At 36.6% G+C, this 25,937-nt stretch overlaps 1 protein-coding gene across 3 annotated transcripts in view; it reads right to left on the bottom strand.

The window, feature by feature from the left end:
• cdh10a (cadherin 10, type 2a (T2-cadherin)) overlaps window positions 1-25,937 on the bottom strand; it is a 34,485-nt gene that overhangs the window by 6,920 nt on the left and 1,628 nt on the right. For 2 of the 3 annotated variants that reach the window (XM_017414119.3, XM_017414118.3), the window contains 9 exons: window positions 18,441-18,781; window positions 8,809-9,103; window positions 4,118-4,237; window positions 3,310-3,477; window positions 3,002-3,183; window positions 1,930-2,183; window positions 879-1,015; window positions 680-801; window positions 404-512 (listed from right to left, as the gene is read on the bottom strand). In XM_017414119.3, coding sequence (XP_017269608.1) covers window positions 404-512; window positions 680-801; window positions 879-1,015; window positions 1,930-2,183; window positions 3,002-3,183; window positions 3,310-3,477; window positions 4,118-4,237; window positions 8,809-9,103; window positions 18,441-18,650 — 1,597 coding nt within the window. In that variant the 5' untranslated portion in view covers window positions 18,651-18,781. The remainder of the gene's footprint in view (window positions 1-403; window positions 513-679; window positions 802-878; window positions 1,016-1,929; window positions 2,184-3,001; window positions 3,184-3,309; window positions 3,478-4,117; window positions 4,238-8,808; window positions 9,104-18,440; window positions 18,782-25,937) is intronic. The other variant, XM_017414120.3, reaches the window with a different exon arrangement.

Genomic DNA, 25,937 nt, shown 5'->3' with positions numbered 1-25,937 from the left:
TGCCAGTGGTTTGGCCACAGTAACCCAGATTAAACCTGCTTGGTGTCAGAATGTCTACCAGTGTTATGAAAACATGTTTATCTTTGTAGGTAACATCCATTCAAGAGTGTAATCTTGTCCCCCACTTTTAGCACAGAAATATTTAGAGAAATATAAGAATTTTGATGCTACTCTTCCAGAGAGAGATCCAGAATGCAAGACTGTCCAAATCATTTGTACTCCTAATTATGAATGTCGAACAAATTCTCTCCAGCGGCAATCTTTTGAGTCTTAGTTTAATTATCCATAAGAGCATATTATCTTTGTATAACTATTTTTTATGAGGTCATCAAAATTTTTACTTTTTATCTGCTTTAACATTATTGTAATTTTACTGTATATTTAAGAGCTAATAAGATCTTACCTTCCTTATCAACAATAGTAAAATTTGGGTTGGTGCCACTCATACTGAAGACAAACTTGTGTCCAACAAGAGGTTCATCTGTGTCAACAGCACTTATTGTCTGAATTAGCTGTTAAGAAAACAAACAACAAAGAAAAAAGCATGAATAAAACAAGTAAAAGTTTTCTTTCATTTAAAAATTGGTGCACGGTGCATTGCATGGTTCAATACTCTTAAATGTGCAATGTATATTACATGAACTGCATATTTCTGAAACTGCAATCAAAATTCAATGACCTGTCCTGCTTTGACATTTTCGCAGACAAATGTATCATAGGACATTGCAAACTCCGGGGCATTGTCATTGACGTCCAATACCTTGATGAACACTGGCACTCGAGTCGTCTGACGAGGATTATCTGAAACATATAATTGTAAACTTAAGTTTATGCTGCTGGGAAAAGCATTTCAATAAAGATATTGAAAGATCAGTTACTTATTTCAGTGGCCACCACAGAGATATTGTGCCATTTGGACATTTCTCTGTCAAGTGCTTTCAGTGTTGTGATTGTGCCATTGGTGGAATCGATGCTAAACAGCCGTTCAAGATCTGTGTGTCGGTCAATGGAGTATCTGCAAGAGGAACACAAACTATCACTGTATTCTTATTGCGCTCAAGGATTTGCATGAAAACAATGTGGTGAAGTTCTATTTCATTTCTGCAGACTTGTTTGCATAATTAAAAAGAAAAAAAAAAAACTTTTGTTAAAATACACCCACCATTGTTTAAAAAATGTATCTCAAGCTCTCTATTGTGAAACGAAGACACCTCTTTCATTGAGTCTACTCATTTGTCACAGTCACCTCTCGTGTTCGGTGGAAATTTGAATATGCAACACTACACACCATGTGGCATGGGCCGACAGTGCATATCTCTGCGACAGGGACAGGCGGGCGCCATATGTTTCCAACGGCGGCAATGAGCTGTGTGAATCGATACAGCAAATTAAACTATTTGACTTTGTGCAAAGCCACAGAGGGCTTACATAATTCTGGGAAATAAACACTGTCTGTATTCACTTCACAGGGCAACTGCCATCTTCCGCTGGGAAATCACCAGGAGGGATCCATGAATAATATTCTTTCCTTCCCTCTTGCACGCTGACACGTGGGTGGCTTGATGGATTAGATAAACCTACTGGGCACATTTTCATCATCCCTGCATAAAACTGACAAAAAAAAAAAAAGAAAAAAAAACCTGTACGTCTACCACAGCTGCTTGTTTTAGCATTGATTTTACACTTGTATAATTGAACCTGGGACGATGAGTTTTGAAACAATCAAATCACTACAATAAAGACCTACATGGTTGTTGAGGAAATCTTTGCTTAAGAGGCTATTGATTTATTTGTACGTTTAATAGTGTGCACTTAATTCCCAGGAAGAAAAAACCTGAGTGAAAAGGCTGAAAAGATTTTTAGTATTCCACTCAAATAGCCTGGCACAGTTAAAGGTGTAAACACGGTTCTTTGTCTTTTGCAACGTACTTGACTGGCTTGTTGTCAGCGTCTGGGTCCCTGGCCAACACGACACCAACAAAGCTGCCAGCAGCCGTGTCTTCGTGCACTTCGATGATATAAGGGTTCCTGGTGAAAACAGGGGGCTCGTCCACATCCTCTACTGTGACCTTGACCGTGGCGTAGTCTTTGAATTGCACACCATGGATGAACCGTGCATCTAAGTAGGTGTTTCTCACCTCCACTCTGAACTCATAGTCCTTCTTACTTTCATAATCCAGTGCCTAGAGATGAAAGAGCATCAGAGGGAAAGCTGTAGACTTTTCTGTTTAGAAAAAAAAAAAAATCCCCCCCCAGGATTTTGATATGCAATTCATTGCATTTCATTTGTCTGCCTTTATCTTTGTCACTTGCTAAATTCAGAGTAACAAATCCAAGTCAGGAATACTGATCTGAAAGATCTTAGGGGAAAACTCAAAAAAAAAAAAGCGGTTCCTTGCAAAAGACTCTTCTATATTATTCATTTTACAGGCTTATGGTATCAGATTTTACACCTCAGTTCAGAAAAATAAATTCTGTCATATCTTTTTTTTTTTTTTTTACATGAGTAAATGCTTTTAGGGAGTGTTTTCTCATCTGAATGCATGCTATTTCTCTACCAACTGGATTTCAATATTCCACAATACAGTTATGAAGGAGAGATTTTGTATTTAAGGACAAGATCAAAAGGTATCTAAGGATTGATTTTAGGTAAAACATGCAATAGGTTTGGACTTAATTTGAACCCTAAGCTATTTTCTGCCAACATTCAAATATTAAATACCAACTGTGAAACTTTTTAAATCTTTTAAAGCAAATAAAGGGACCAAAATGCAAATGTTGCCTTGAGTTTACCAGAAACAGTATTAAATTGAGAAACTTTATTGAGAAACTTTTGAACACAGAAGGTTGATAGTTTTTTTTTATCTAAAAATATTGTCATAAGAAGTAATATAAACCTTGCACATGTGTTATCCATCAGTAGTTAAAGATTTGCTAAATTTAGCTGTTATTGTTGTTCAGTGCAAATAACAATATTATAAAAATAACAAAAATGGCAAACCTTTTTAATTATGATAACTCCCTCCTGTGTAGTTTGGTCAGTGATAATATTGAATGTGTCGTGGCCACCAACAATGCTGTATTCCATTTCAGCATTGTGGCCAATATCTGGATCATCAGCCTTAATGCGTCCAATGGCGCCACCAATCTCTGTAGACTCCACGGTTGTCACACGGAAGGAATCTAAACATGAGAGTTAAATAAAGGCAATTTCAGATCAGCCAACAGACAACCGTTATACACTGTAATCATTGCACATGAATGATTATCTTTAAAGAGTGGTGACAAATATTTTACAGGACTCCTTACGGTTAGCAAAGCGTGGCGGACTGTCGTTGACATCGGAAAGGGTGATGCTGACTGTTGTGGTCCCTGAAAGCCCACCCATCTGTCCGGCCATGTCTTTAGCCTGAATCACAACCTGGTAGTTTTCTTTGACTTCTCTGTCCATGCCAGGCAAGGCAGTTTTAATAGTGCCTGAAACAAAAGAGCAAGAATCATCAGTGGAGGAAATGGAGCATTGTGGTGGAACTGTGTCGCAGACAGTTGAATACTTCTCCAATCTTGTGTTTGGGTAAAAATAAACATCAAAATTTGATAGTTACAGTTTGGTAAAAAAAAAAAAAAAAAAGAAAAAAAACCCCAACATTTTATATTTGAAGATATTTTCTACTATGTTAGGCCTTTAACTAAGACCACAATTTATATTGTGAGAACTTAATCTTTGTACTTCAGTTCCTGAAGTACAAAGATTTACTGAAGTTTTTTTAATCATTTATTATATTGAATTCAAGTTTAAACACTTCATAACTAAATACCTACATCAAAACACATAATTAGTATTTTGGAAATCATGTGGCCTGCCAAGCTTTTATAAGGTGGACAACATTAAACAAACTTATGTAATCTGTTTTGATTCATTTTTTCTAAGATGCTTACAACAAATTTGTGCTTTTAGATTATTACTTACAAATGTGTTTTTTAACTTGAAACATTTTGATATATGATTAAATTAACTGAAAAATGAATTAATTTGTATTCCTTATTCTGCAAAAAATATATATCTTAGCATAACAGTACAATTGCATTCCAACAGATTTTGCTGAGTTTGGCTTACCATTCTCAGAATCCACAGAGAAATAAGGTTGTCCTTGTAGAATGCTGTATACAAGCTTGGCACTGTTCCCATATGTCTGATCATCGGCATCAGTGGCAGTTACAGTGGCAACAGACGTACCTGCAGAAAAGAAAAAAAAATGCAAAGTGAAATTAAATAGACTCTGATACCATAGCCAAGCAATGATCAAGAAACTTAGAACTTAGTCAACATATTTTTTGTTTTCTTTCAATTTGCATTAGTTGGCTGCAGGCATGAGAGTACTTTTCAGCTACGCAATTTCTCACACTGACAGCTTTTACCAACAGTGCCCTGATGTTACTCATGTTTAGCCAATGACTAACCCCAAGCAGTCATGTCAAACCAAAGGCCTTGGAAGTAAATCAAATTAGTCAGCCCAATAACAAGTAATGATGGCAAGGTGCATGAGGCTAAAATAAAAATAAATAAATAAAATGAAATAAAAAATTTAAAAAATGTGGCTTAACTTCTGCTGGCATTTTAGTGAAGTTATTAAAGTTAAGCTAGGAACAAAACTTTTTGTTCTGGACTGGTATCTTTTGTAAAAATACAGAACTGTAAATAAAATAGGATAAAATTTGGAAAGATGTGACAGCTACACTGCAGTGGTTGGATAATTTTATGGTTAAATCAATCTATTAATCTTCATATTTGTCAGTTATTTAAAGATGTCTGAAAATAGCCAAAGTTCAGCAACAAAGACATTTTAAATACTCTACAGTGACTCATGTAGACAGACGACCAATGGAAAACGCTGCAATACAGAGTGAAGATCCAAGCAATAAGTTTCTTGCAGTTTTGTGTCTCTCGCTTGTCCCCAACAGTGGCAATCAAGTGAGATACTAACATAAGCACACACAATGGCACGCATCATACCAGAGCATTGTGACAGTGATCAGAAGTATTTAATCTCTGAAACAGCAGAAAAGGCTCTGTCTTTTTCCAGAGCATGGTGCATTTCCAATGGTAGATGAGAATTTTACACATCAGAAAAGTCACATTTAGATGCAGTGAACAAACAGAAAAACCAGAGGCATATCAGTATTTCCACAGTGGTAAGATCATTGATTTTTTTTTTTTTTTTCCCAGCATGGAGATTAAAGTCAGATGATATTTTTGAAAGTTGATGTGCAGCTGAGAGGATCAAGCACTACAAACCATACAGAATTGGTTCTGATCAGCAGAGATGGAATGTGAGTAAAGTGAAGTTGTTTCTGCTTAAGTTTAAGCAGCAATTGTCTTAAAAAATATAAAGCCCGTAGGCGTTAGCCTACTGACAGTTTATAAAGTAATAATACCAAACCAAACTCCCCTGTTCTCCACTCTAGACTCTCATAGCTTTATGACAGAAAACTTAATTTGCAAGTTTGTTAGTTTTCTGTCAGCAAGGTGAAAACACAAGAGGCCATTTTTGTTTAGAGCTGATGCCTCAGCTTTTCTTCTCTCCTCTGTGGTTTATCTGAATTGAACAGGGCTAAACAATACTGTGACCGGATCAGATTACAATGTTCAAAATATCTAAATATACAAAGGATTTTCTTTCCTTTATCCCCCCTGTTATTGCTGTATGTTTTCAGAGAGCACATCCTACTGGTTTGGTTAACCAGTCAGGAACTGCATCTTTCGAAATTAACAAGTTACAAAAGAAGTGCATACCTTTAAAACCAGTGTTTAAAACTAAAATCTCCTGATGTTGACAAATCAGGGAGTTGTAGCCATTTTTTGTCAAACCTTGAAAATAACATTATGCACAGTGTTAAACAATACTACAAGATTACCTGCTCAAATTGTATTAGGGATTACTATCAGCCACTACCATGTCAAATTGTAGCTTCATGTCTGTCTTATCTACTGAGTTATATCCAATTTTGTGTTTGTTAACATCAATTAGCTTTCAACCCTCTTGAATTGAATTGATTTCAAACATTATGCAATTGTGAGTGTACACTCACTGATAACTTTATGAAAGTTTTATTCAAACCTATTCAGTGGTTCATAGGAAATTTTGCTAACAAACTTGGTTGACTACAATAGCTAATGCCAGCATTTTAGGCAAAGATCTTGAACAGTGAGTAGTGCTTAGACTATGTGTGGCATCAGTCTTAGCTACTACCACACCAAATTTACACCAATTTTAGCTCAGTATCTCTAAAGTTGGCTGAAATGTAACCATTTTGTGTTTTCTACCTGTTTACTGCTGCAGCCACATTGAATCAGGTGGAAACCAAAAGTTATTTAGTTGTAGATGTACCTCAAATGATAACTTCTGAGTTTCAATTAAAAAAATGTTAATAATTAAAGATTATTCTATGTGTGATTGAAGGAGGTCAACTGCTTAAAGAAAGAAGTTGGCTAACTATTTCAGGCTCTCAGTCATTGTTACATTTGACAAAAACACTGCATTTCTTATTATAACCTGTGAACAGGCAGGTTTTTTTTTAATGTTTGATGCATGCATAAAACAGCATCACGTTTCACAGGCACACCAACACAAGTAAACAGAGGAGCTTTCAAGTTGCTTGACGATCCTTTCGTTCTTGTGCTAAAATAAAAGTCTTAATAATAAACATACAAGCCTAGAAAGAGCTTGGTTCCTCTCAGACATCCTGTCATTAAAATCACGTCCATATCATATCCTGCTTTATCCACCCAAGCGTTTCAATAACCCACATTGCAAATACTGTCCTTGGCATTCAAGAGACCTCTGCCGTGTCCTGTTTGGGTCTGACTGTCTCTGTGCATACTAATGACCCCTTGAACATCTGTCTCACTTAGTCCCAGCACTGATAGCATAAGCGGGGGTTGGGGTGGCGGGGGCTGCTGATTTTTTCATGCCTGGGTGGCTTGATAAAGCCATGTGTTCAGTTTGAACATGTGAGACAGTTTATTAGTCCACAGATGAGTAGCTGTGACCCTGACACACCTCTTTCCTGAGCCCTTGCAGCTGGGAAGTCTAAAGACACCGTTTTATGAATCCCAAATAGAGTATTGCTATTTGTCATATAGGCAATGGGGTTTTGATTTACCCTTGATTGCTCCTGTGTATTAATTTGCTGTTTCATAATTGAGAATTGATTTCAACTTGCATGCATTATTTTCACAAACTTTGTTTATACTCATGCCAACAGATTTACTTGAATGGAATGAAGTGCAATGGAGCAAATACTTAATTGGAAAGACTGTGACAATCTAAACTTTCAATATTTCTGCTCCCTATTAAAAAATGGCAAATGGCATTACTTATTGTGAATGCCCAATGAGCCTGACCAAACAAATAGCAATCATAAAACAGAAAAGAAAAACCTTTGAAGCTGTGAATACAAGCATCAAATTAAGACAATTTGGCTGGTTTATTATTTCTACATCTAATTTATTTATTTATTTTGGGTGCATTTTTGGCTTTCTTGTAAAACATGTTTTGTTGTATACACATATGGGGAGCTTAAAGAGATGGTTTGGTCAATCTTCATTTTATTTGCCGTGAAAACAGTCTTATAGAAAAATAAATAATGAAGAAAGAGGGAAAATACTTTAGCTAATGACTACCGAGACTGGACCCTGTTTTACAGTGTTGTTTTAGGCAAATAGAACAACTCTTGCTCATGAATGTCATACTAGTATGGTACACTATATTAGCTACAACTAAAGCTCTATATTTTTGCATAGGTGTGCTGATCAGGTGGACTGATACATTCAGCACCATTAGGAGACCAACATTTGCGTAGTAATATGGATGCTAAAAGTGTTGAGGTTCAATATTATCTAAAAATCAAATGTGGAGATAAAAATACTGCAATTATGGATAAAAGATGTGTGCTGGACAAACAAAACCATTTATCTTTGGTAGATTTACAGCAAAATAATCAAAAATCTAGCATTATTTCACATCTGTAGATACTGTTGAAACTATGCAATGTGGTATTATAACAGCATGAGTAAAATGAAGTGATTCATCCAAGTATCAAAAAGACGCTGTGCATCAACTGGACTGGGTCCACCAGAGCAGCCTGGGTGGAGTGCACATTAGCTGTTGGCCCTCGTAACTTTAGTTTGACACATCCTATTACCCTGAAACTTAGCTGGTTCAAAGATTAGATAATAATCTTTAATACAACATACCCTTTTTGTATCCATGACCTCTGACAAGTTCTGCAAATGCAACAAATTTGAGCCAACCATTGAGCTGCTTCCACAGGTCAAACAATAAATGGGAGTGAAAAAAAAAGGTAATAGGAGGGACTCTTCTTTATATAGTACTATAACAAAATATCTGTGTTATTCCTTGCAGAAACCAATGAAAAGTGTGCATTTTCAGGGACACCACAGCAACCAGTTTGAGACTATGGTGGTCACACACTCACCAACATCAACAACATAATTGTTGTCATTGTATTTTCCTAAAAAAACAAAAAACAAACAAAAAAAAAAACGCTATAGAAAAGAACCAGTCTGGCTAGCCAGTAGCCTGACTCTAGGTCAGGTGGGCTTTTCCTCTTTCTTCTGATTTTTTTCATTTCCTCCTAAAAAATGAATTTACAACCTACAGGGTAATATATATTGTTAAATATTTGACCCAAAATAAATAAATAAATAAAAACGTTACTAAACTCTACCTTTAAGTTTTTATGTTAATGTAAAGTAGGCAAACAGGGAAAGTAGCCACAACTTACCAACTTCAGACATCTCAGGGACACTGGCAAAGTAGATTTCCCTTGCAAATTTTGGCTCATTGTCATTGATGTCATGAATTTTGATGTTAAATTCAGTGTCAGGCTCCAGTTCTGCGTTGGTGTTCCTGTCCAAAACCTTGGCATGGAGCGTGTACATGGCTTTCTCCTCTCGGTCCAGCCTCTTTGTGGCGTGAATGTCTCCAGACTTCTCATCAATCAGAAACAGGGTGCCTGCCCCGTCTCCAGTCAGGATGTACTTCACAGTGCCGTCACCTTTGTCCATATTAGAGTGCAGCTGAAAGATGAGAGAAGTTTGTTAAATAAACACATCCACAAAAACAGGGTTAGTCAATGATGTTCAATTCCATTATTATATTATCTATATTATATATACGGCTAGTGTGCCTTTTCTTTTCTTTGTTACTTTCTTTTCCTCTTAAGTTTTTGAAAACTATTTTAGTTTTGATTTGCTGCCCAATTTGATTCAAATATTTCTTTACATTTCCACTACAGTCTATATATGAGCCCTTTAGGAATGCTGAAATAATGATGTAAGTCCACTGAGGGATCTGTCTCAGTCACTGAGTCTCAGTGCCTGGACACCCACAGTGTCAAGTGCGACATAGCCCATTACTCAAGGTCAAATTAGTCTAAGATTATTCTTCCAGATTGCGTCTTTGAAAAATGATGAAAATCTGACCTACAGCAACAACTGCTAAAATTAGTCACCTCTGACCTATCCATCACCTTGAAGAGCCTCGTAGTGTTGCAGAGGAGTAATGGTGGCATGCTGTGACAGACGTTTGATTCAAGCTCATTACTGTTCTGGATCTGTCAGCAGATATATTTAGAGCACCATCTCATGGGTTCACATTTTAAATGACGAGAAGTTAGGGACGCACTGTGCACCTCGGTATCTCATTAATATTAATGCCCGCTTGCTGTGAGGGAAGTAATTATTTTTCCTGCATTTGGAAGAGCGATGCCAACAGCACAACTTTGGATGGAAATCAGAAATGAATTGCCAGAACGGTGACTGTTCTCAGGAAGAATTAAAGAACGGGGACGCTCATGGAAACAAGACACTGTCAAGTTCAAATGAGCTATACGCACAGGGTTTGGCATCGCATTTGAAGACATTTTCACGCAGCTGAAGCCCATTATCTGAAGTCTATTAAAGAGGGATATCAGTGAGTTTGAATGTTTACTATTCATTGTTTGTGAATTTGAATTCTCTCTTGAGGATTGGGCCAGTGAACCAAAGCTTTAAGCCATGTTGTGAATGTGAAGGCTTCTGCTGCTATTGACTTTAAATGATGAGATAATTTTGGCAAGTTGGAGAGTATTTACATGAATTTTTGCTCCCAAATGTGCGTCTAATCCTAGATACGATGCTCGTTTGAATGCAAAGAGGGATACAGACATTGCAAATTAGCTTAGGCTGTAAGTGCCTTGGTTTGGGTTTGCAATATGTTTGCTAATGTTAAACCATTTGTCCCTATACAAATAAATGAAAAAATAAATAAACAAACAAATCATGGATGTAATTTCTTTCCTATAAAAAGTCATTATACCACAGTCAACCTTCATCTGTGTGCAAAAGGGCAATAATGTTGTTGCATGTGTGTGTGTATGTTAACTTGCTGTGTTATATCTCATGAACCACTGCATGAACGTTAATGAAACTATTTAAATGTAATCATTGTATGTACATCTACAACAAAATAGCTGCCACAGCTAAGTGATCTTATCAAAAACAAAAATGTCTCTAACTCAGCCAATTTCACAGTTATTTAGCTACATACTTCAAGGACAACACATTGCAGAACATCTTTGCGCAAAACTTTGATTTCAAGTATTTGTGTCAGCCCTGTTTATCTATTAGCAAAATACCTTGTGAAATTTAAATGTTGGAGTCAGCCTGTGTGAAGATAGTCACCACAACTAATCAACAGTTGTCAAACAAAAATAGTTCTATCTCAGTCAGTTTTAAATACATGTAGCTACAATTTGGTTTGACAGTAGCCGAGTGTCATTCTCAACACATACTTCAAGAACTAACCCATCTCACAGGATATAGCATAAGATTGTACATATGTAATGTCATTGACAAGGTTTGACCAAAACAGCTATTCCCTTCTAAACTTTAGATGATGTTAGTTTGAAACTCTGGCATGAAAGATGGTGTGTGATATGCATTTATTTGAGAAATACTAGCTCTTTAATTATTTTAGTATATACCTGGTCTTAGAGGTCAGTCTACTATGCAGCGTGGAACTCCAAGCGAGACAAGAATATATTTCATCAATGCTATTCAGAACTGTGACTGTTCAGACTTTAAAAACACGCTGATAATTAGACCAGTGCAATTGCAAACCGCAGGAGTTGTTCATTTTTTCTTAAAGCCTTTGATTAAACTCTCCACTATGTTTATCATTACCATATTTCCCTATCTTATTTGTTAATCATGTATGCACAAAGAAAAAAAAAGAAAAAGAAAGAGAAACAAACAAACTGCCATCAAACAAAACAATACTAGACCTATGGAGAAAAAACAGCTTGCAAGGTAAAATAAGTTTTACAGTGTTTGCATAACCTTGTAATTCATATATTTGTTTTAATTTTAAATTGTGCCATGCAATTATTTGATCTTCTCATACTTTCTAATACTTTATCAAAAGATTTTTTTTTTCTTCTAGCCATATAGATTTCTGACTGAGAAAAAAGGAAACAACCGTGCCCAAGCAAGCTATGCTATTGTGAGACAAAATTATATTTAGGCCTAACTTTCCTTCAAGAAATGCATATCACTTGCCAGGATTTGTGACAGAGATGTAGCCATGTGGTTAAACCTTGAAAACAACATCATGCACAATCTCATGCAATATTGTGAAATATCGCTGTGTTGGTAATGACTTTCAGCTACTACCACATCTAATTTTAGCTTAATATCTGTAAAATTTATTGAAATAGTTATTTTTGTGTTGGCTTATGTTGATTTGCTGTGGCTTTCTTGAATTTGACTGGCTCCAGAAGTTAATTAGTTCTAGATGCACATTCATTGATTACTTTCTGGAAATTTCATTAAAATCCATCCAGTTATTAATAAGATATTTTGCTAACAAACAGGCTTTGATCCAACAAGTAATGCGACAGTTCTGAACAAAGGTCTAGTAGCACTTAGAGTATATATTGTGAATGACTGTCGGATATAATTACAGCAAATTTTAGCACAATATCTGTGAAATTGTATGAATTACATACATATTTTTAGGTTTTTGAGATCAGTTGACTGTGGCACCCATTTTGACATGAATTGGTCCTAGAAGTTAACCAGTTGTAGAAGTTCATTCAGCGAGTATTTGTTGAAAGTTTCAATGTGTCCAGTGGTTCACAAGTTGTAATTACAGACAGACAGAGTTGACCCAGAATAGGTAATGGCAAAATGGTAACCAAAGATTTTGCACAGTCTGTAAGTGCTCAGAGGTATGAGTGAATGATCTCTCTTAGCTCCTGCCACTCCAAATTTTAGGTCAATATCTACAACACTGACAGAGATATAGCTATCCCTGTGTTTATTAGGGTCAGTTGGCTGTGGCAGCCATCTTGAATCAGGTTGACTCCAAAAGTTAATCAGTTGTAGAGGTACATCCACTGCAAAAGAGTTTCATTAAAATTTGTTCAGTGGTTCATGAAATACACCTGTATAAGAAAGACACATGAACACACACACCCAAAGATCTGGGCAAAATCATTATTGTCCGCCTTTGCCATTCTGCGGCATCTAGTAATAATAGGGCTGCTATTCATCTTCCTTGCAGTGTGCCAGCAACATGGAGGTTTGATTTTTTTCTTTTTTGTTGGAGTGTACCATATAAACTGCTTCATTTTATAGCAGTCTATGCAATAAACCAATACGATAGATTGTTTGACATTATTCTCAAAGAGATTTAATAAATTTCAAAGTGTGTTAATGTTCATAGCTAAGATATAAATCTTGATCATTTTGTAAGCTTGAGAAAAAAAATCCTTGGTACTTTTTCGGAAGTGTGGCACAGAATGTTTTCACACACAGCCCCTTACAAAATCAAATGTTAGCACTTCCACACTATATTTGCAGAGACTTAGTGGCTCGTCGTTCAAGGCCTTGCAGCACAAACACAGTCTTTTCAAGGCCTTACAACAGAAGCACAGAAGAGAGCCTTGATGAGTTAAATCGCTTTGCACAAACACTGAGGAATTGTCAGTAAAGCAGCAAAATCATTGGCAATTCTTGTCAGGTCTCTGGTAAGCATTGCTCGGTGCTGCAGAGAGGAGATAGCAAAATAGAGCGCAGAATGGATACAGAATAATTACTCTTTCTCCTCTCTCCCTGCATCTTTTAAGACCTAGGCTACGATTCTTTACCACCGCAGAACCATGCTATAATGTCAAATATGCAAGTTAAAGTTACAGCTTACAGCTTAGAAAGTGTGTTATATTTTTTCATTACTTACACAAAAATTAATGCGGAAAGGTCTTGAACGAGGCCTTTTAAAATTCCCAAGGATGCTTATTGTCCAAATATTACCACAACAAAGTGAGCTACCTTGAATATTTTAATTTAGGGCAGCAGATTTTGTTTACAAGGCACAGCACAATGCAGTGTACCAAGAATTTAATAGGATTTAGCTCACTTCAAACACACCACTCCAATGCCCCTGAATTCAAAGTTTGCGGTTGTATTGCTCAGCATTGCAAGTGTTCACACTTCACAGCCCTGCTTAAGAAGTAGGGCACTGCAGCTGCAGACGAAGAGTGCTCACACTCACTAACAGCCCCGTTAAAGAAAGTTAAAATGAGACTTGGGCTTTTGCACTCACTTTTTATTGTACCTTAATGCACAAGACTTCAGTGGAACAAATTAGAGCTTTTTCTTTTTTTTTAAACTCATTGACAATCCTTCCTGAACATAGGTTAAGTGTTCAAAAAATTGTAATGAATTAATTCCTAATTGTCTCTGTCATTATGCAAGCTATCGCTGAGCAGTCGTCAGTATTTTAAACCTTAAAAGAGCCTGTCCTTTGAGCACTGCGATAAGCGTTACGAGCTGCAGTTATTGTAGAGCAGCAGAGCTCCGTGTTCTTTTCAGTTAAGCAAAAGGCTATAAAAGAGTGACAGTTCTTTACATCTTGTTTCATTGCCATAATCAAGAAATCAACCTCAAGTGACAGTTAGCAAGTGTGCATGGGCTGATTGGAGAGGTTTGATTGAATGTGAAATAAACAAGGTTTCCCACAGTGCACTGCAAAAGGGCTATTAAATGATCTTTATGTGGAAGACCATCAAGGCTTTGATAGCTTAGTGGTAGGCATAAGAGTTCTTTCTGTCTTTCTTTCTTTCTTGTCAGTCATTATATAATTAGACAATGCATGTAGTGTGTGATTTATGTCCTAATGTATGTCAATTATATAATCATTGTACAGTTCTGGGCCTATTGGGAACACTTGGATGTGCTGTTTAAAAACCCCAAGGAAATGGATAATCTGAATACACCCCAATTATGTATCTTAAAATCAAAATATTTAATAGAACACTAATTTGTTTCAGGTGTACTTTTTATCAATACATCTGAAATGTTTTAATAAAAACAAGAAAAAAAAATGTAACTATTGGTAACTATTGCTCCCCTACAGTCCCAGTCAGTCAAGGAGTATTTTCGAGTTTGTTTGTGAACTCCTTTTCATTATCTAAGTTCTTGTCTTTTGTCAAATATTTTCTCAGCAGGGCCTCAAGTTCCTTTCATATGCTGATGACATACAGATCTACACCAGCACTGAAGCATCCACTAAGGCCATGTTTACAAGAGGTTGATCTCCTGGAAACGTTAAATATTATCAGATTGGAATAAAAAAGTTACATGTTTACATGGTGTTGCTGTGCTCATTGAACCCACTGTAGTTTCCATACCAGGCCACTAAGTAAGTGCTTACACCCACATGCATGCAGACACCAGTCTCTTGAGCATGTAAACAGTTACATCCAAAATGGTGAATACAAGGACGTTTGCTCTGACTTACAGTGAGGTTGGGTTTCTGCTACATGTTGAAAAGGGTGAGCTCTCTGCTAATCACCATTATTATTGTTGGTGATTTACTTGTGCATCCACAGAACAGCTATTGACTGCAGCCGTCTGTGGTGCACATATGCGATTTCACATGTTGCGGCTTCCTTTGAAATGAAAATGGGAGTGTCGGAAAAGTTCCACTTTGAGACCTGCATTCAAAAAGTTTCAGTGTCAGTTAATCCGACAGCTGTTGTCACGTAAACGAATGGCCAAACTGCAACATAAATGTTACAGCTTCACGCAAAAGAGCTTCTTGTAAATGGTCCCTAAGTTCTACTAACATTCTATAGTCTACTGTTTGTAGGACATCAAAGTATAGATGTCTACACACTGACTTAAACTAAATAACAGCAAAACTGAGCTCTTGGTTGTGGCCTCAAAGGCACTACTTTGAAAAGTTGGTGATTTCCTTCTGGACATAAAATGGTCTACCATCTATTCTTCTTTTAGGTTCACAAGAGTGGAGTCATCCTGGACTCTACTCTACTCCTGTAGGTCTTAAATTAAATACAATATTAAATCTAGGTTTTTGTCATCTCAAAAAAAAAAACGTGTAGACTATTACTCCCTGACTTTGGGCAGAAACTCTCATATAACCTTATATCTGGACTATTGTAATGAGGTATGGAGTACCCAATGTTTTGTGTTTGGAGTACCTAGTAAAACCCTAAAATGTCTCCAGTATGTCCAAACCCTTGCTGCCATGCATCTTACTTCACTTTTACTCCATTTTACTTCCAGTTAGGCTGTGCTAAATATCTTTTCATACCTACATATTACTCAATTTACTTGTTCATCAGTACTTATCTGTCAACTTAGTTACATGCCATCTTGGAACCTCAAGTCTTCTGACACTGTCCTGCTTTCCATTCATCACACCAGAAAGCAGACTTTAAGAGATGAAAGCAGCTTCAGTGTTGCAGCCTTGACCTCCTAGAATGCTCATGTGAACATTTGTCGCACCTCTCCCATGATTATGCTTAAAAACCTTCTATGCATGATTTGTTAATGTTACATACAGTAAAATATATTCAACATAACTTGCAGCTTAACAGAGCTCTTCTTCTTTTCTAGTGTCTGGACCTGACTCTTATCTGTGTTTGGTTTTATTCTTGTCCTCTATATAGTGTTCTTGGGTTTCATGAAAGGCTCAATTGAAGCCCAATAACACAGTGTTTTGTTTTGTTTTGTTTTTTTGTTTTTTTCCCACATGATGCAAAATATCTTGAAAGACCTTCTTAGACACGCTTTAGAAAAGGAAGGGGCCTGAATAGCAACTAGGCAAATAATCTGACTGTTACTATCACAAGCACATTTCAGTCAATCAATGGAGTAAACACCATTGGCTGTAGCTACCAGGAATTCTGAACATTTTTGCACTTTGGCCACAGATATTTAGCTTGGAGCCTGGCAAAATGAACTGCCTGTGATTGTGATCTTGCAAATCTTCCTTTCAAGTTAATCATCACTGTACAAGCATTCAAATTTGAAGGGAAGATGGCAATATGTCCATGTGCCAGACGGATTATAACATGTTGTAGTTGTTTTCTGATATGTGACATATCTGGAAAATACAACCAATTATACCTACTACACCAAATTTCTGTTGAAGGGCCAGATATCAGTGTGACTGTATAGCATAATGCATTTGCAGTTTACTTGTTCTGTCTGTCAGTCAGGACCAGAGACTGTATCTATTGCTAAAACTCTCAAATAAAACCAATAGAATTACTAATGTGTTTCACCACTGCTCGTTCCCCTACGCCTCACTCCCACAACCACTAGTAAATTAATAAAGCTTCGTGATTTTCTGACAGTTTAATGACTTTGGACAAAGGATGAGTGAGGAGCTGATGAATCTTATTGCCGTCATCCCACAAAAGTTGGTTGCCAAAAAGCTTCCATCCACTGATGTATCATCGGATAGCCTCATTTATAGTTAGCAGCCGCTTTGCTGTATCATCACATTTCCTAAGTAGAACTTCATTTCTCTCTCTCTCTTTTTTTATGATTGATATGTTTCATCAGTTCCTTTGTCTCTCTTTTCTGTTTACTGTTTGTTGTTCCCTTCTCTTCACCCACACCAGGATGATGGTTTCTGCTGAAGAAGTTGTCATATCCCTGCTGTCTTTACTCAACCTTTCACAAGACACTTGTTTTCTCCAGAGAATGAGGTATGTGATGAAAGCAAGCCTCCTTTGAGAAAATTGGGTAGTGACAGTCACCTCATTTCCCTCCGAGTTGATAACAGCACCGTTTCACATCACACCTGTCTTCATGTTGCACCGGTGAGCTGACAGCAACCACTCTGATCTTGGTGACTGTGAAAGAGTAACATTGTCCCGCAACTCTCTAGTAGAAGGGTGCCCTACAGGAGCTGAAGGTTTTTAATTTGGTCTCCAAAACACAACCCTGTTCTGGACTTGACCAAATGTTAATGAATACATCTTTACTAGACTGTTTTTTTGTGTCCAAGCCTGTAAAAAAACTTCCAAAAACTCTGAATTACATGCTTTCTACAAATTATTTATGTTGGGGGAAAATCGGCAAGTTATTTGGATGATCATAGAAAACTACTTTCAGTTACTTGAGCAGTAGGTTTTACCTTATCATATTGTTATTGGCCGATGTCAAAAAGCGAAATGACAGCTTTTAATGAGCCTCTCAGAAAGTAATCATTTAGTGTGCATCTACAAATGATTAAGATTTGGAGTCAATCCAATTCAACATGACTGTCACAGCTAAGTGTTATTAGCCAACACAAAAATAACTATAACTAAGTGTATTTTAAAGATATTGAGCTAAAAAATGAATGCAGTAGTAGTTGAGAGTCATTTAAAGCACATACTCTGAGTGTGACTCCTTGCAATATCACACAAAATTGTGCATAATGCTGTTTTCAAGGTTTGAAAATAAGTTGATCTTAATTTAAAACTTTCTTAAAAAAGGTGGTGGGCAATATGCATTCCTTTAAGGTATGCAACAGCTTCAATTATTATTTATTTATTTAAGTTCGGGGTGTTTTAAAATGTACATTGAACATAAAACTTCTCAGGCACAGAAACTTTTTATGCACAGATAACTAATTCTTCTTGGCAACTGGCAAAAAGTGAAAAAGAAAAAATTAAAAAAAAATAAAAAGATTTCTGTGACTCGTAAGTTCTGGATTCTTGCTATTACATAAGCTGTAATTATGATTCCAGCTGGAATTACGTTAAAATTTGCATGTAAAAAAAGCCATGATTTTTGATGTTTTTTAATAATGTTACAAACCCAGAAAGTCATCAATAGCACTTTGGTTTTAGATCTATAACTACAATTTTAAACGGTGCATAAAGAGTGCTGTGGAAGGCAGAAGAGAGAGCATTTGTATGCACTCATGTGGATCTGATTGCTCTAGTTAACTCTGCCCGTAACAGCCAGATTTCTGGCAGCCCATCCATTTCCACCCAATTACATCAAACACTACTTCAACAAGCTGAACCTTCTATAATTAGTCTACAGACAATGCATTTGGACACCTTACCTTGCCGACGTATTGATGGTCATTTCCTGTGTATTCCTCAAGCAGAAAGAATTGATTCCACATCCAGCCCCGTTTGGAACGCTGAAGAACCTTCCCATCACTCTCTGGCATTCCAAACAGATTCCCAATATTCCCAGACATGAAAGGAAGGGCTGTACTGGGCCACAGGTTGGAGAGCATCAGGAGTAGCAGAGCCTGATTGCTTATCATGGTATCCAATCAGCTGGGAAATGTCCGCAATGACTTCGGAGTTATGGAAATAAGCTTCTGAGAGGATAAACACTGGAAGGTAGCCTCATCAGAACACACATTGTATTCCTTTACTTATGTCCTTTAGATTTCTGTGAAGAGAGAAAACTGCAGTTAACAGGAGAAATGTGGCTTTTCATTAGTCTCCAATAAATCTAGCATGGTAAGAACTACAGATTAAAATAACATAATGCTACAATTGTAACAGTTTTATCAGTTTGTGTTTTATTGGGGTAAAATATGAATAACATTTGCAAACACCTAAGAGTAATGCATTCTGTATGTATATGTTGGTGAGTTTTAAAGTCCTTAATTTTATGATGGCATCTTTGTAAAAATGAGAAGAAAAAAAATCAGTGTTAAATGTTTCAATATGAAACATAAATCATTTAACATAATTTATGACAATAACTTGGCCCCCAGTCCTAAGGTAAAACCCTTGGTGTAACTTTTGACCAGGTCATGTCCTTTAACCCCAACATTAAAACTATTACCAGGGCCACTTTCTTCCACCTGCACAATCCTACTAAAATTAGAAACATCTTGTCCCAAAATGATGCAGAAAAAACTGGTCCATGCATTTATCACTTCTAGGCTGGACTATTGTAATTCTTTATCTGGATGTCTTGCATTTTTCTTCCCATGAAATAAATAAATAAAATACACCTGGACCAAATCTTCTATGTTTGTCTGCATTCCATTCCTGCACTCCCAACCCCTACCTGGTTGAGCCAGGTGGTCACCCCTCTTGAGCCTAGTTCTGCTGAAGGTTTCTTCATGTTAAAATGGAATCATTCCTTTCTACTGTTGCCAGTGTGCTGGTTCAGGATAGGGAACGGCATCAACTGCACGGTTTGACACAGTCTGCTGGCTTCTCGAGATAGACAATAGGCATTTCATTATATACTGTATGTGATTGTTGCACTGGTGAGCTGTGATGAACTTGTAACCTGTCCAGAGTGTATCTCACCTCTCTTACCGTGACTGCTGAAAATAGACATCAGCTACACCCAGGACACGTGGGTAAAGAAAATAAATGAATGAATGGATTATATGTGACTGTATTATAATTGGACTGAATTGACTGCAACTGGATTCGAATATGAATTATTTTTGCTGTATAGTGTCCTGAGGCAACTTATGTTATGAACTGGCACCATATAAACTGAATTTAATTGAAATAACCATCCAATCCTAATTCAATGTCCAAATAAATAAGACAAAACAAAGATAAAACAGAATTCTTAGTTGTTGACCTGAAAAATACTGCTCATCAATGACCTAGTTGAGCTACCGTAACTCCCTGGGTTAAGTCTGATGTCACAAGTTTGGGTGTTATTGTAGACCCTGATTTGAGCTCAACTGTATTTTGCCTTTGTTTAAAGCTGATTAAAGTAGTTTATACTGATCTTTTTGAAAATAAGTATAGGGTGACTTCAGATTATTCAAAACTTTGCAGAAGGCTGCTATAAAATCCATGCGGAAAAAGCATATTATTTTTTTCTGCTTTGCTTTGGCTTTCTGTTACTTTTAGAATGGATTTTAGGGTCCCTCTCCTTACATATAATGCTCCAAATGGCCAAGATGCTTTACAAACTCACATCTGTAAATATATACCTTTGGGAATATTGCAGTCATATACTGGAAGTTCACTGAAGAAGCCTCATAACAACTACAGTATGATTATCCATAATATGTCAATTACACCCAACATTTTAGAATTCCTATTGACTGAGAAGCAACTTTACGAAGTGTTTGTTTAGAAAAAAAAAACTTTTTTTACATTAGATTTAATCTGTTGTCTAGTTTTATTTTTTGTTCTTCTTCTTTTAGCTTGTTTAATGTTTTTCATCTTGATTTTTATTATATTATCCAATATAAACATTGTATTATTTTATTTATTTTTTGCATCAATACTAATGCCGATTTTTTTTTCTTTTTTTTTTTTCTTAATCCTTTTGTTATGTTCCTTGAGGTAAGGCTCCAGCATACTCCATAAGGCATCAAAAAGTCTGTTCAGGGTCACTGTTTACACACACATTTTTCATTGTCCACAAGGAACTTGACTCAGAACTCCCAGGAAGCTCCTGCCTTCTTCTACAGTGTTAAAACAGATTTCTTCCCACTTGCTTCTAAACTCTTTTGTTTTTGTGCAGAATTTTGCTTCCCTTACTGCAACCAGACGTGTTTAAACCGACTAAGACAGTCACAGTCACAAAAAGCCGCCTGTGTCTCCGTGCAGTCTTTTTAAGGTTTATAAGTTTTGCTGGAACAGTCGTAAAGATGGCTGTATTTTCTAACAGCCTTGGCCAGCTGCTTCTCAGCGAAGTAGTAGAAGCAAAATGACTCCATTAAAGCTCACGAGCTTTTCTGCATAAACACACCCACAACAACTTTTGACCAATCACACAATATTTGGAGCAAACCCTTGTAAGAAAAAGTTTGGCCATAGCCTTGTGTCACAAAGGGGCGGACGAAGCTGCTACGTGAACAAAAATGATGCAATTTTTGTCATGCACTAACATGAATGATAGCTGTCTTCGTGACTTCTCATGGTGTATGCAAAGGCCTTCAGTGTTCAACGAATATATTCAGGATGACTACCTCTTTCTACGACATCACTTGACTGTGGTGGCCAAAAGCTAATAAGTTGTAGATGTACACACAAGGATTGATTTCTGGATCATTTTATTTATTTCCTCGTGGTTCATGACACATTTCACACACAAACAGAAAGAGTTGACTCCAAGAATTAAAGGCAAAATTTTAGAAACAAATCTCGTACCATTAGTTAACATTTGGAGTATGTTTTTTAGCTACTACCATACCAAATTTTAGCTCAGTATCTGTAAAACTGACTGAGGTATAGCCATTTTTGTGATTCCAACATTAAGTTGAGTGTGGCAGCCTTAATTAACTGGGTTGACTCGAAAAGCTAAGTAGTGCAGCTGTAGAGAAACATTCAATAACTACTTTCTGAAAGTTTCAATAAAATCCCTGGTGTCTCACTGGATATTTTGCTAACAGTTTGGACAACACATCCACACACGGGCAAAAACATAATCACTCTTTTGCCTTTGGCAGCAGGTGATAATGACTACAAAGCATTAGGTGCATTACTAATTTGTTAAATTCTATTGTAGTTGCTTATGTTCCTTGTCTATTAAAAGTATGATGTTACTATTTTGACAGCATTTTTTTCTAAATAACAATCATTTGTCTATTATTACATTAATCAGTGCATTACTCAGGTTATATAACTTACAGACTTTTGTTCTTTGTTGAACTTTTACTTTCATTACAGACACTGACATCTTATGAAAATCACAATTTATTTCAGCCTATTTTTCCACAACTCACCTATAATCATTTGCAAATGTCCACTTTTCAGAGGCCAATAATTTGAGTTTATTATGTGTGAATAATAGGCGCGGGCAGCACTTCACTAATTATTACTTACATTAGGCTGCGGATGTGCTTCAAAGCCACTGAGCATGTTTGAAAAGCTTTTCGAAGCAGGCGGCTGTTGGCGCCGAATGCTCTTGACGCGTGGGGGAAAAGACACCGCCCCAATGCCTTCTTCCCAAACTCGGATTTTATTTTTATGTCCTGCTTCACACTCATTCAGTCACAGTGTGCAGCTCCTCTGCTAACATGTGAAAATGGATTGTGTTGCTAAAGGGGAAGTCTCTCTTTTTTTATCCATCTCTTCATCGTCTCTTCTCCCTCCCCTTCCTCTATTTCACACCTCCTCACAATTTTTAGCTCCACTTCATTTTTGTACCCATAACTGATGGGTACATTCATTGATTTTCACCCCCCCTCCAAGATGTTGTGATGTTCTCTAAAGGAGCGAAATCCACACAAGCATTGCCAGAACCGCCAAAATTATCCTCAGGTATGCGTTAAGCTTTGTGCCTGCGATAAGCCAATTTCTGTTATTGGCAGTCTCCTTCCAATACCTCACCGAGGTTGTGTCCCTAGCAGTGCTGGCCCTGATAGGTAATTTGGCGCTGCATGCATAATTAATGGTCTTTTGGAACTTAATCCTAATAAATCTTTTCTCTCTTTCTAAAAGAACCCATTTAGTAAGGTACCTGCATAAAGGCTGGAGTTGTAGAATTATCTCAACAAGCATTCATGGTGTTCCTCGGGGAATGCGGTTGTAAAGAGGCGCATGCAAGTCAATTTATCAGTGTTTGGTCAGAGTTTTCAAATGAGAACTGTCAGCGGAGTTAGATCTGTGACTGTCTATGAACAAATTAGTATCATGGTTTTAATATTGCCCACTTCCAAAAGTCAAATGCAGACAGTAATGGTTTTGCTCCGTGTCTATGGTAATGTGTGTATTCGTGTGTCAAACTGTCACCAAAATATCTCATGAACAGCAAGACGAATTTCAATGAAATTTCACAGAAAACAATAATTGGTTGGATATCTACAACTTGTTAGGATTTGGAGCCAACCCAATTCAAGATGGTCACTACAACCAACTGACTTTAGAAAACACAAAATTGATATAATTCAGTCAGTTTTACAGATATAGGTGAGAATTATTCATAACACATACTCCAAGTGCTTTTCATTGTGCAAGTTCTTTGCTTAAAACATTAACTATTGGGAGTCAATAGTCTGTCTCTGTTACCAAAACATGTTATGAACAAGTCGCTGGATCTTAATGAAACTTCCTGGCAGTAGTCATTGAATGTACATCTACAATCGTTAATGTTCAGAATTAATCTAATCCAAGATGGCTGCCACAACTAACTGATATTAGCCAACTAAAAATAGCTATAACTCACTCAGTTTTACACATATTGAACTAAAATGTGTTGTGGTAATAGCTCAGTCACATCTCCTGAGGTGACATTTTATATTGCATGAGATTGAGCATTAAGTGTCTTTCAAAGTTTGACCAATTTGATAACTACAATGCCATAATTTCTTAACCTAGGCTGATCATAGTCTAAAACTCTTACAGGAAAGGTGGCAGGCAAAATATGCACCAAAAATTGTAATGTAGTCTTTTAAATCAAATCAGTGTAAAACAATCTATTATATCTTTTGTTCTGTTATTTATTATTTATTCAGTTTAACTTGAATGACTCTGCTCAAAAGACTTCTTTTATTTTTAAGTAATTACATCAGTTTTTGACTAAGACTAAGAGTGACTTTTGTATCAACATCCCAATCAAGACAGATATTTATTAAATATTCTGTGACAAGTTCATACAGGTGTTAAGCACATTTAATAGAACAACACAAAACAAAAAAAGTTATTTTTTCTTTTAGCGCTGAAAAATTACAAGAGTTTAAATGTATGATGTGATTTGCTGATTGGAGCACCATTTTTCTTTATATTTTTGATTATTTCCTTGCACAAAATGTGACATAAGTGTGACACGTGCTGAAATCAGGAAGTGCCGCCTTGCAATTAATCTAGTCTGATGCTTGTGATTGCATTTTCTAATTATCATTCCAGCCTGTCCTTGAGATTTAATAGCATTCTGGATATTAATTTTTGATGTGGTGTGCCTATTAAGCATTAGGACAGTGTTTCTTTGCAGAATTCTTCCAAACACTCTATTAAAGGATGAAGGGAGCACACTGAATCCATGCCAGATCCTATAGGCTCAAGCTGAATTATCTCAACTTATTCAGCCTATTAAAAAGTGGGGTGTCTTAAAAGAAATTGTTTATGACTAAATTAACTTTTAGGCAGCTTATATGGCTTGGCATTAAAACACAGGGATGTTGAGAGACTAAATTGTTAAATATGCTTTTAAGGGTTGTCTACGGGTGTTTGTTTATTTTATTTTTTAAATTCCTAATCTTGGCAAATACACATTCTGGCTGGCAACAACTCCACTCTGCTCCATTTCTTTAATCTGCAAATTATACATTCTTGTTTTGCTGAATAAGAATATCTTTGATCAGATATAAACAAGCTGGTCGTCAGGATGTGCTTCCTAGAAAAGCGCAGCCTTTGCACATTGGCCTGCATGAATTTTCATGCATGCGCATTTCGAAATTGAACATGCAAGCTTCCCTTTAAAAAAAAAAAGTCTCTGCAACTAAGCACTTTTGTAGATTCTCTAACTTTGGGAGGACAACAAATATAGCTGCAAAATGCTCCAGAGGTTTGGCTGGTTAGGCTTTTTTAAAGGTCTTACAAGCATGGAAAAAAAAAAAAAAGTGTATATATATATATATATATATATATATATATATATATATATATATATATATATATATATATATATAATCCATTGAAAACTATTTAAGCTATAAAAGAGCCACATTGTGTTCTTTATGTTACACCAAAAAGAAGCTCCTGATTCTAAAACCATGTGCCATTTGCCGCCAGCGCAGTGTTTTAATAAGAGTTAGCAATTTAAAGAGGTTAAAAGAAAAAAAAAAGCTTTCAGTGAGACCCATTACATAGAAATAAATGCAACAAATGCATTAAATCATGAAAGGACTATCTTTTGCCTTTAAAAAGAAGTGCATTTCCTACTTAATATAAAAAGACTATCATTACTCATACATATAGATATATTTATGAACAGATGCAGTGTTACATAAATGTTGGAGCGCTTAATTAAGCAACTATCCAAAACCTCCTACCTCCCACATACAGTTTGAAACTGCTGGCTTTCCAACGCCATTTGAAATCACCCAGTGTGCTCAAACTATTCAACAATGCTCTTTTTTTAAAGAAAATGAAGCAAAGAAATACAGACTTTGTGAAAGACTGTACAAGGAGGTGACAAGGTCATCAAGGTGATGTCGTTAGTTTCAGTGTTTTGGGGCATTTAGTTTGTCCAGCACCGTATTTTATGACCGGCACATGCATTATTTATGAAACAACTAAAGCTAAAACCAGCCATACATATTGAATGTTTTCTAGAACCTTGTGTTATTTGATTGGCACCTGGAGTGGCTCCTGTGATTGCCTGACAGACCTGCACGGGCAGAGTATAAATCTAGCATGAAGGGGGGTGTTGATGCACCAGTAAGCAAGCAGCCACGCAAACCTCCACTTGGTGGAGCCCTAAACCTTCCCAAAGACAGAGGCTGCAGTCCTTGGCAGACCTCAGCAAGATTTTCTCGCCCTTTTCTTTTCTTCTTTTTTTTTTTTTAAATCCTCAAAGCAATTTTGTCATACAATGCACACTTCCTTGTTGAAAAACAACTGGGGGTTGAGTGCCAAAGTCTTCTTGAAAAGACAGTGTTGATAATGGAAGC

Source organism: Kryptolebias marmoratus, linkage group LG21, assembly GCF_001649575.2.
Source record: "Kryptolebias marmoratus isolate JLee-2015 linkage group LG21, ASM164957v2, whole genome shotgun sequence".
NCBI classification, from domain to species: Eukaryota; Metazoa; Chordata; class Actinopteri; order Cyprinodontiformes; family Rivulidae; genus Kryptolebias; species Kryptolebias marmoratus.
The sequence above is the reverse complement of the archived record's forward strand: the minus strand, read 5'-3'. Positions and strand labels throughout refer to the sequence as shown.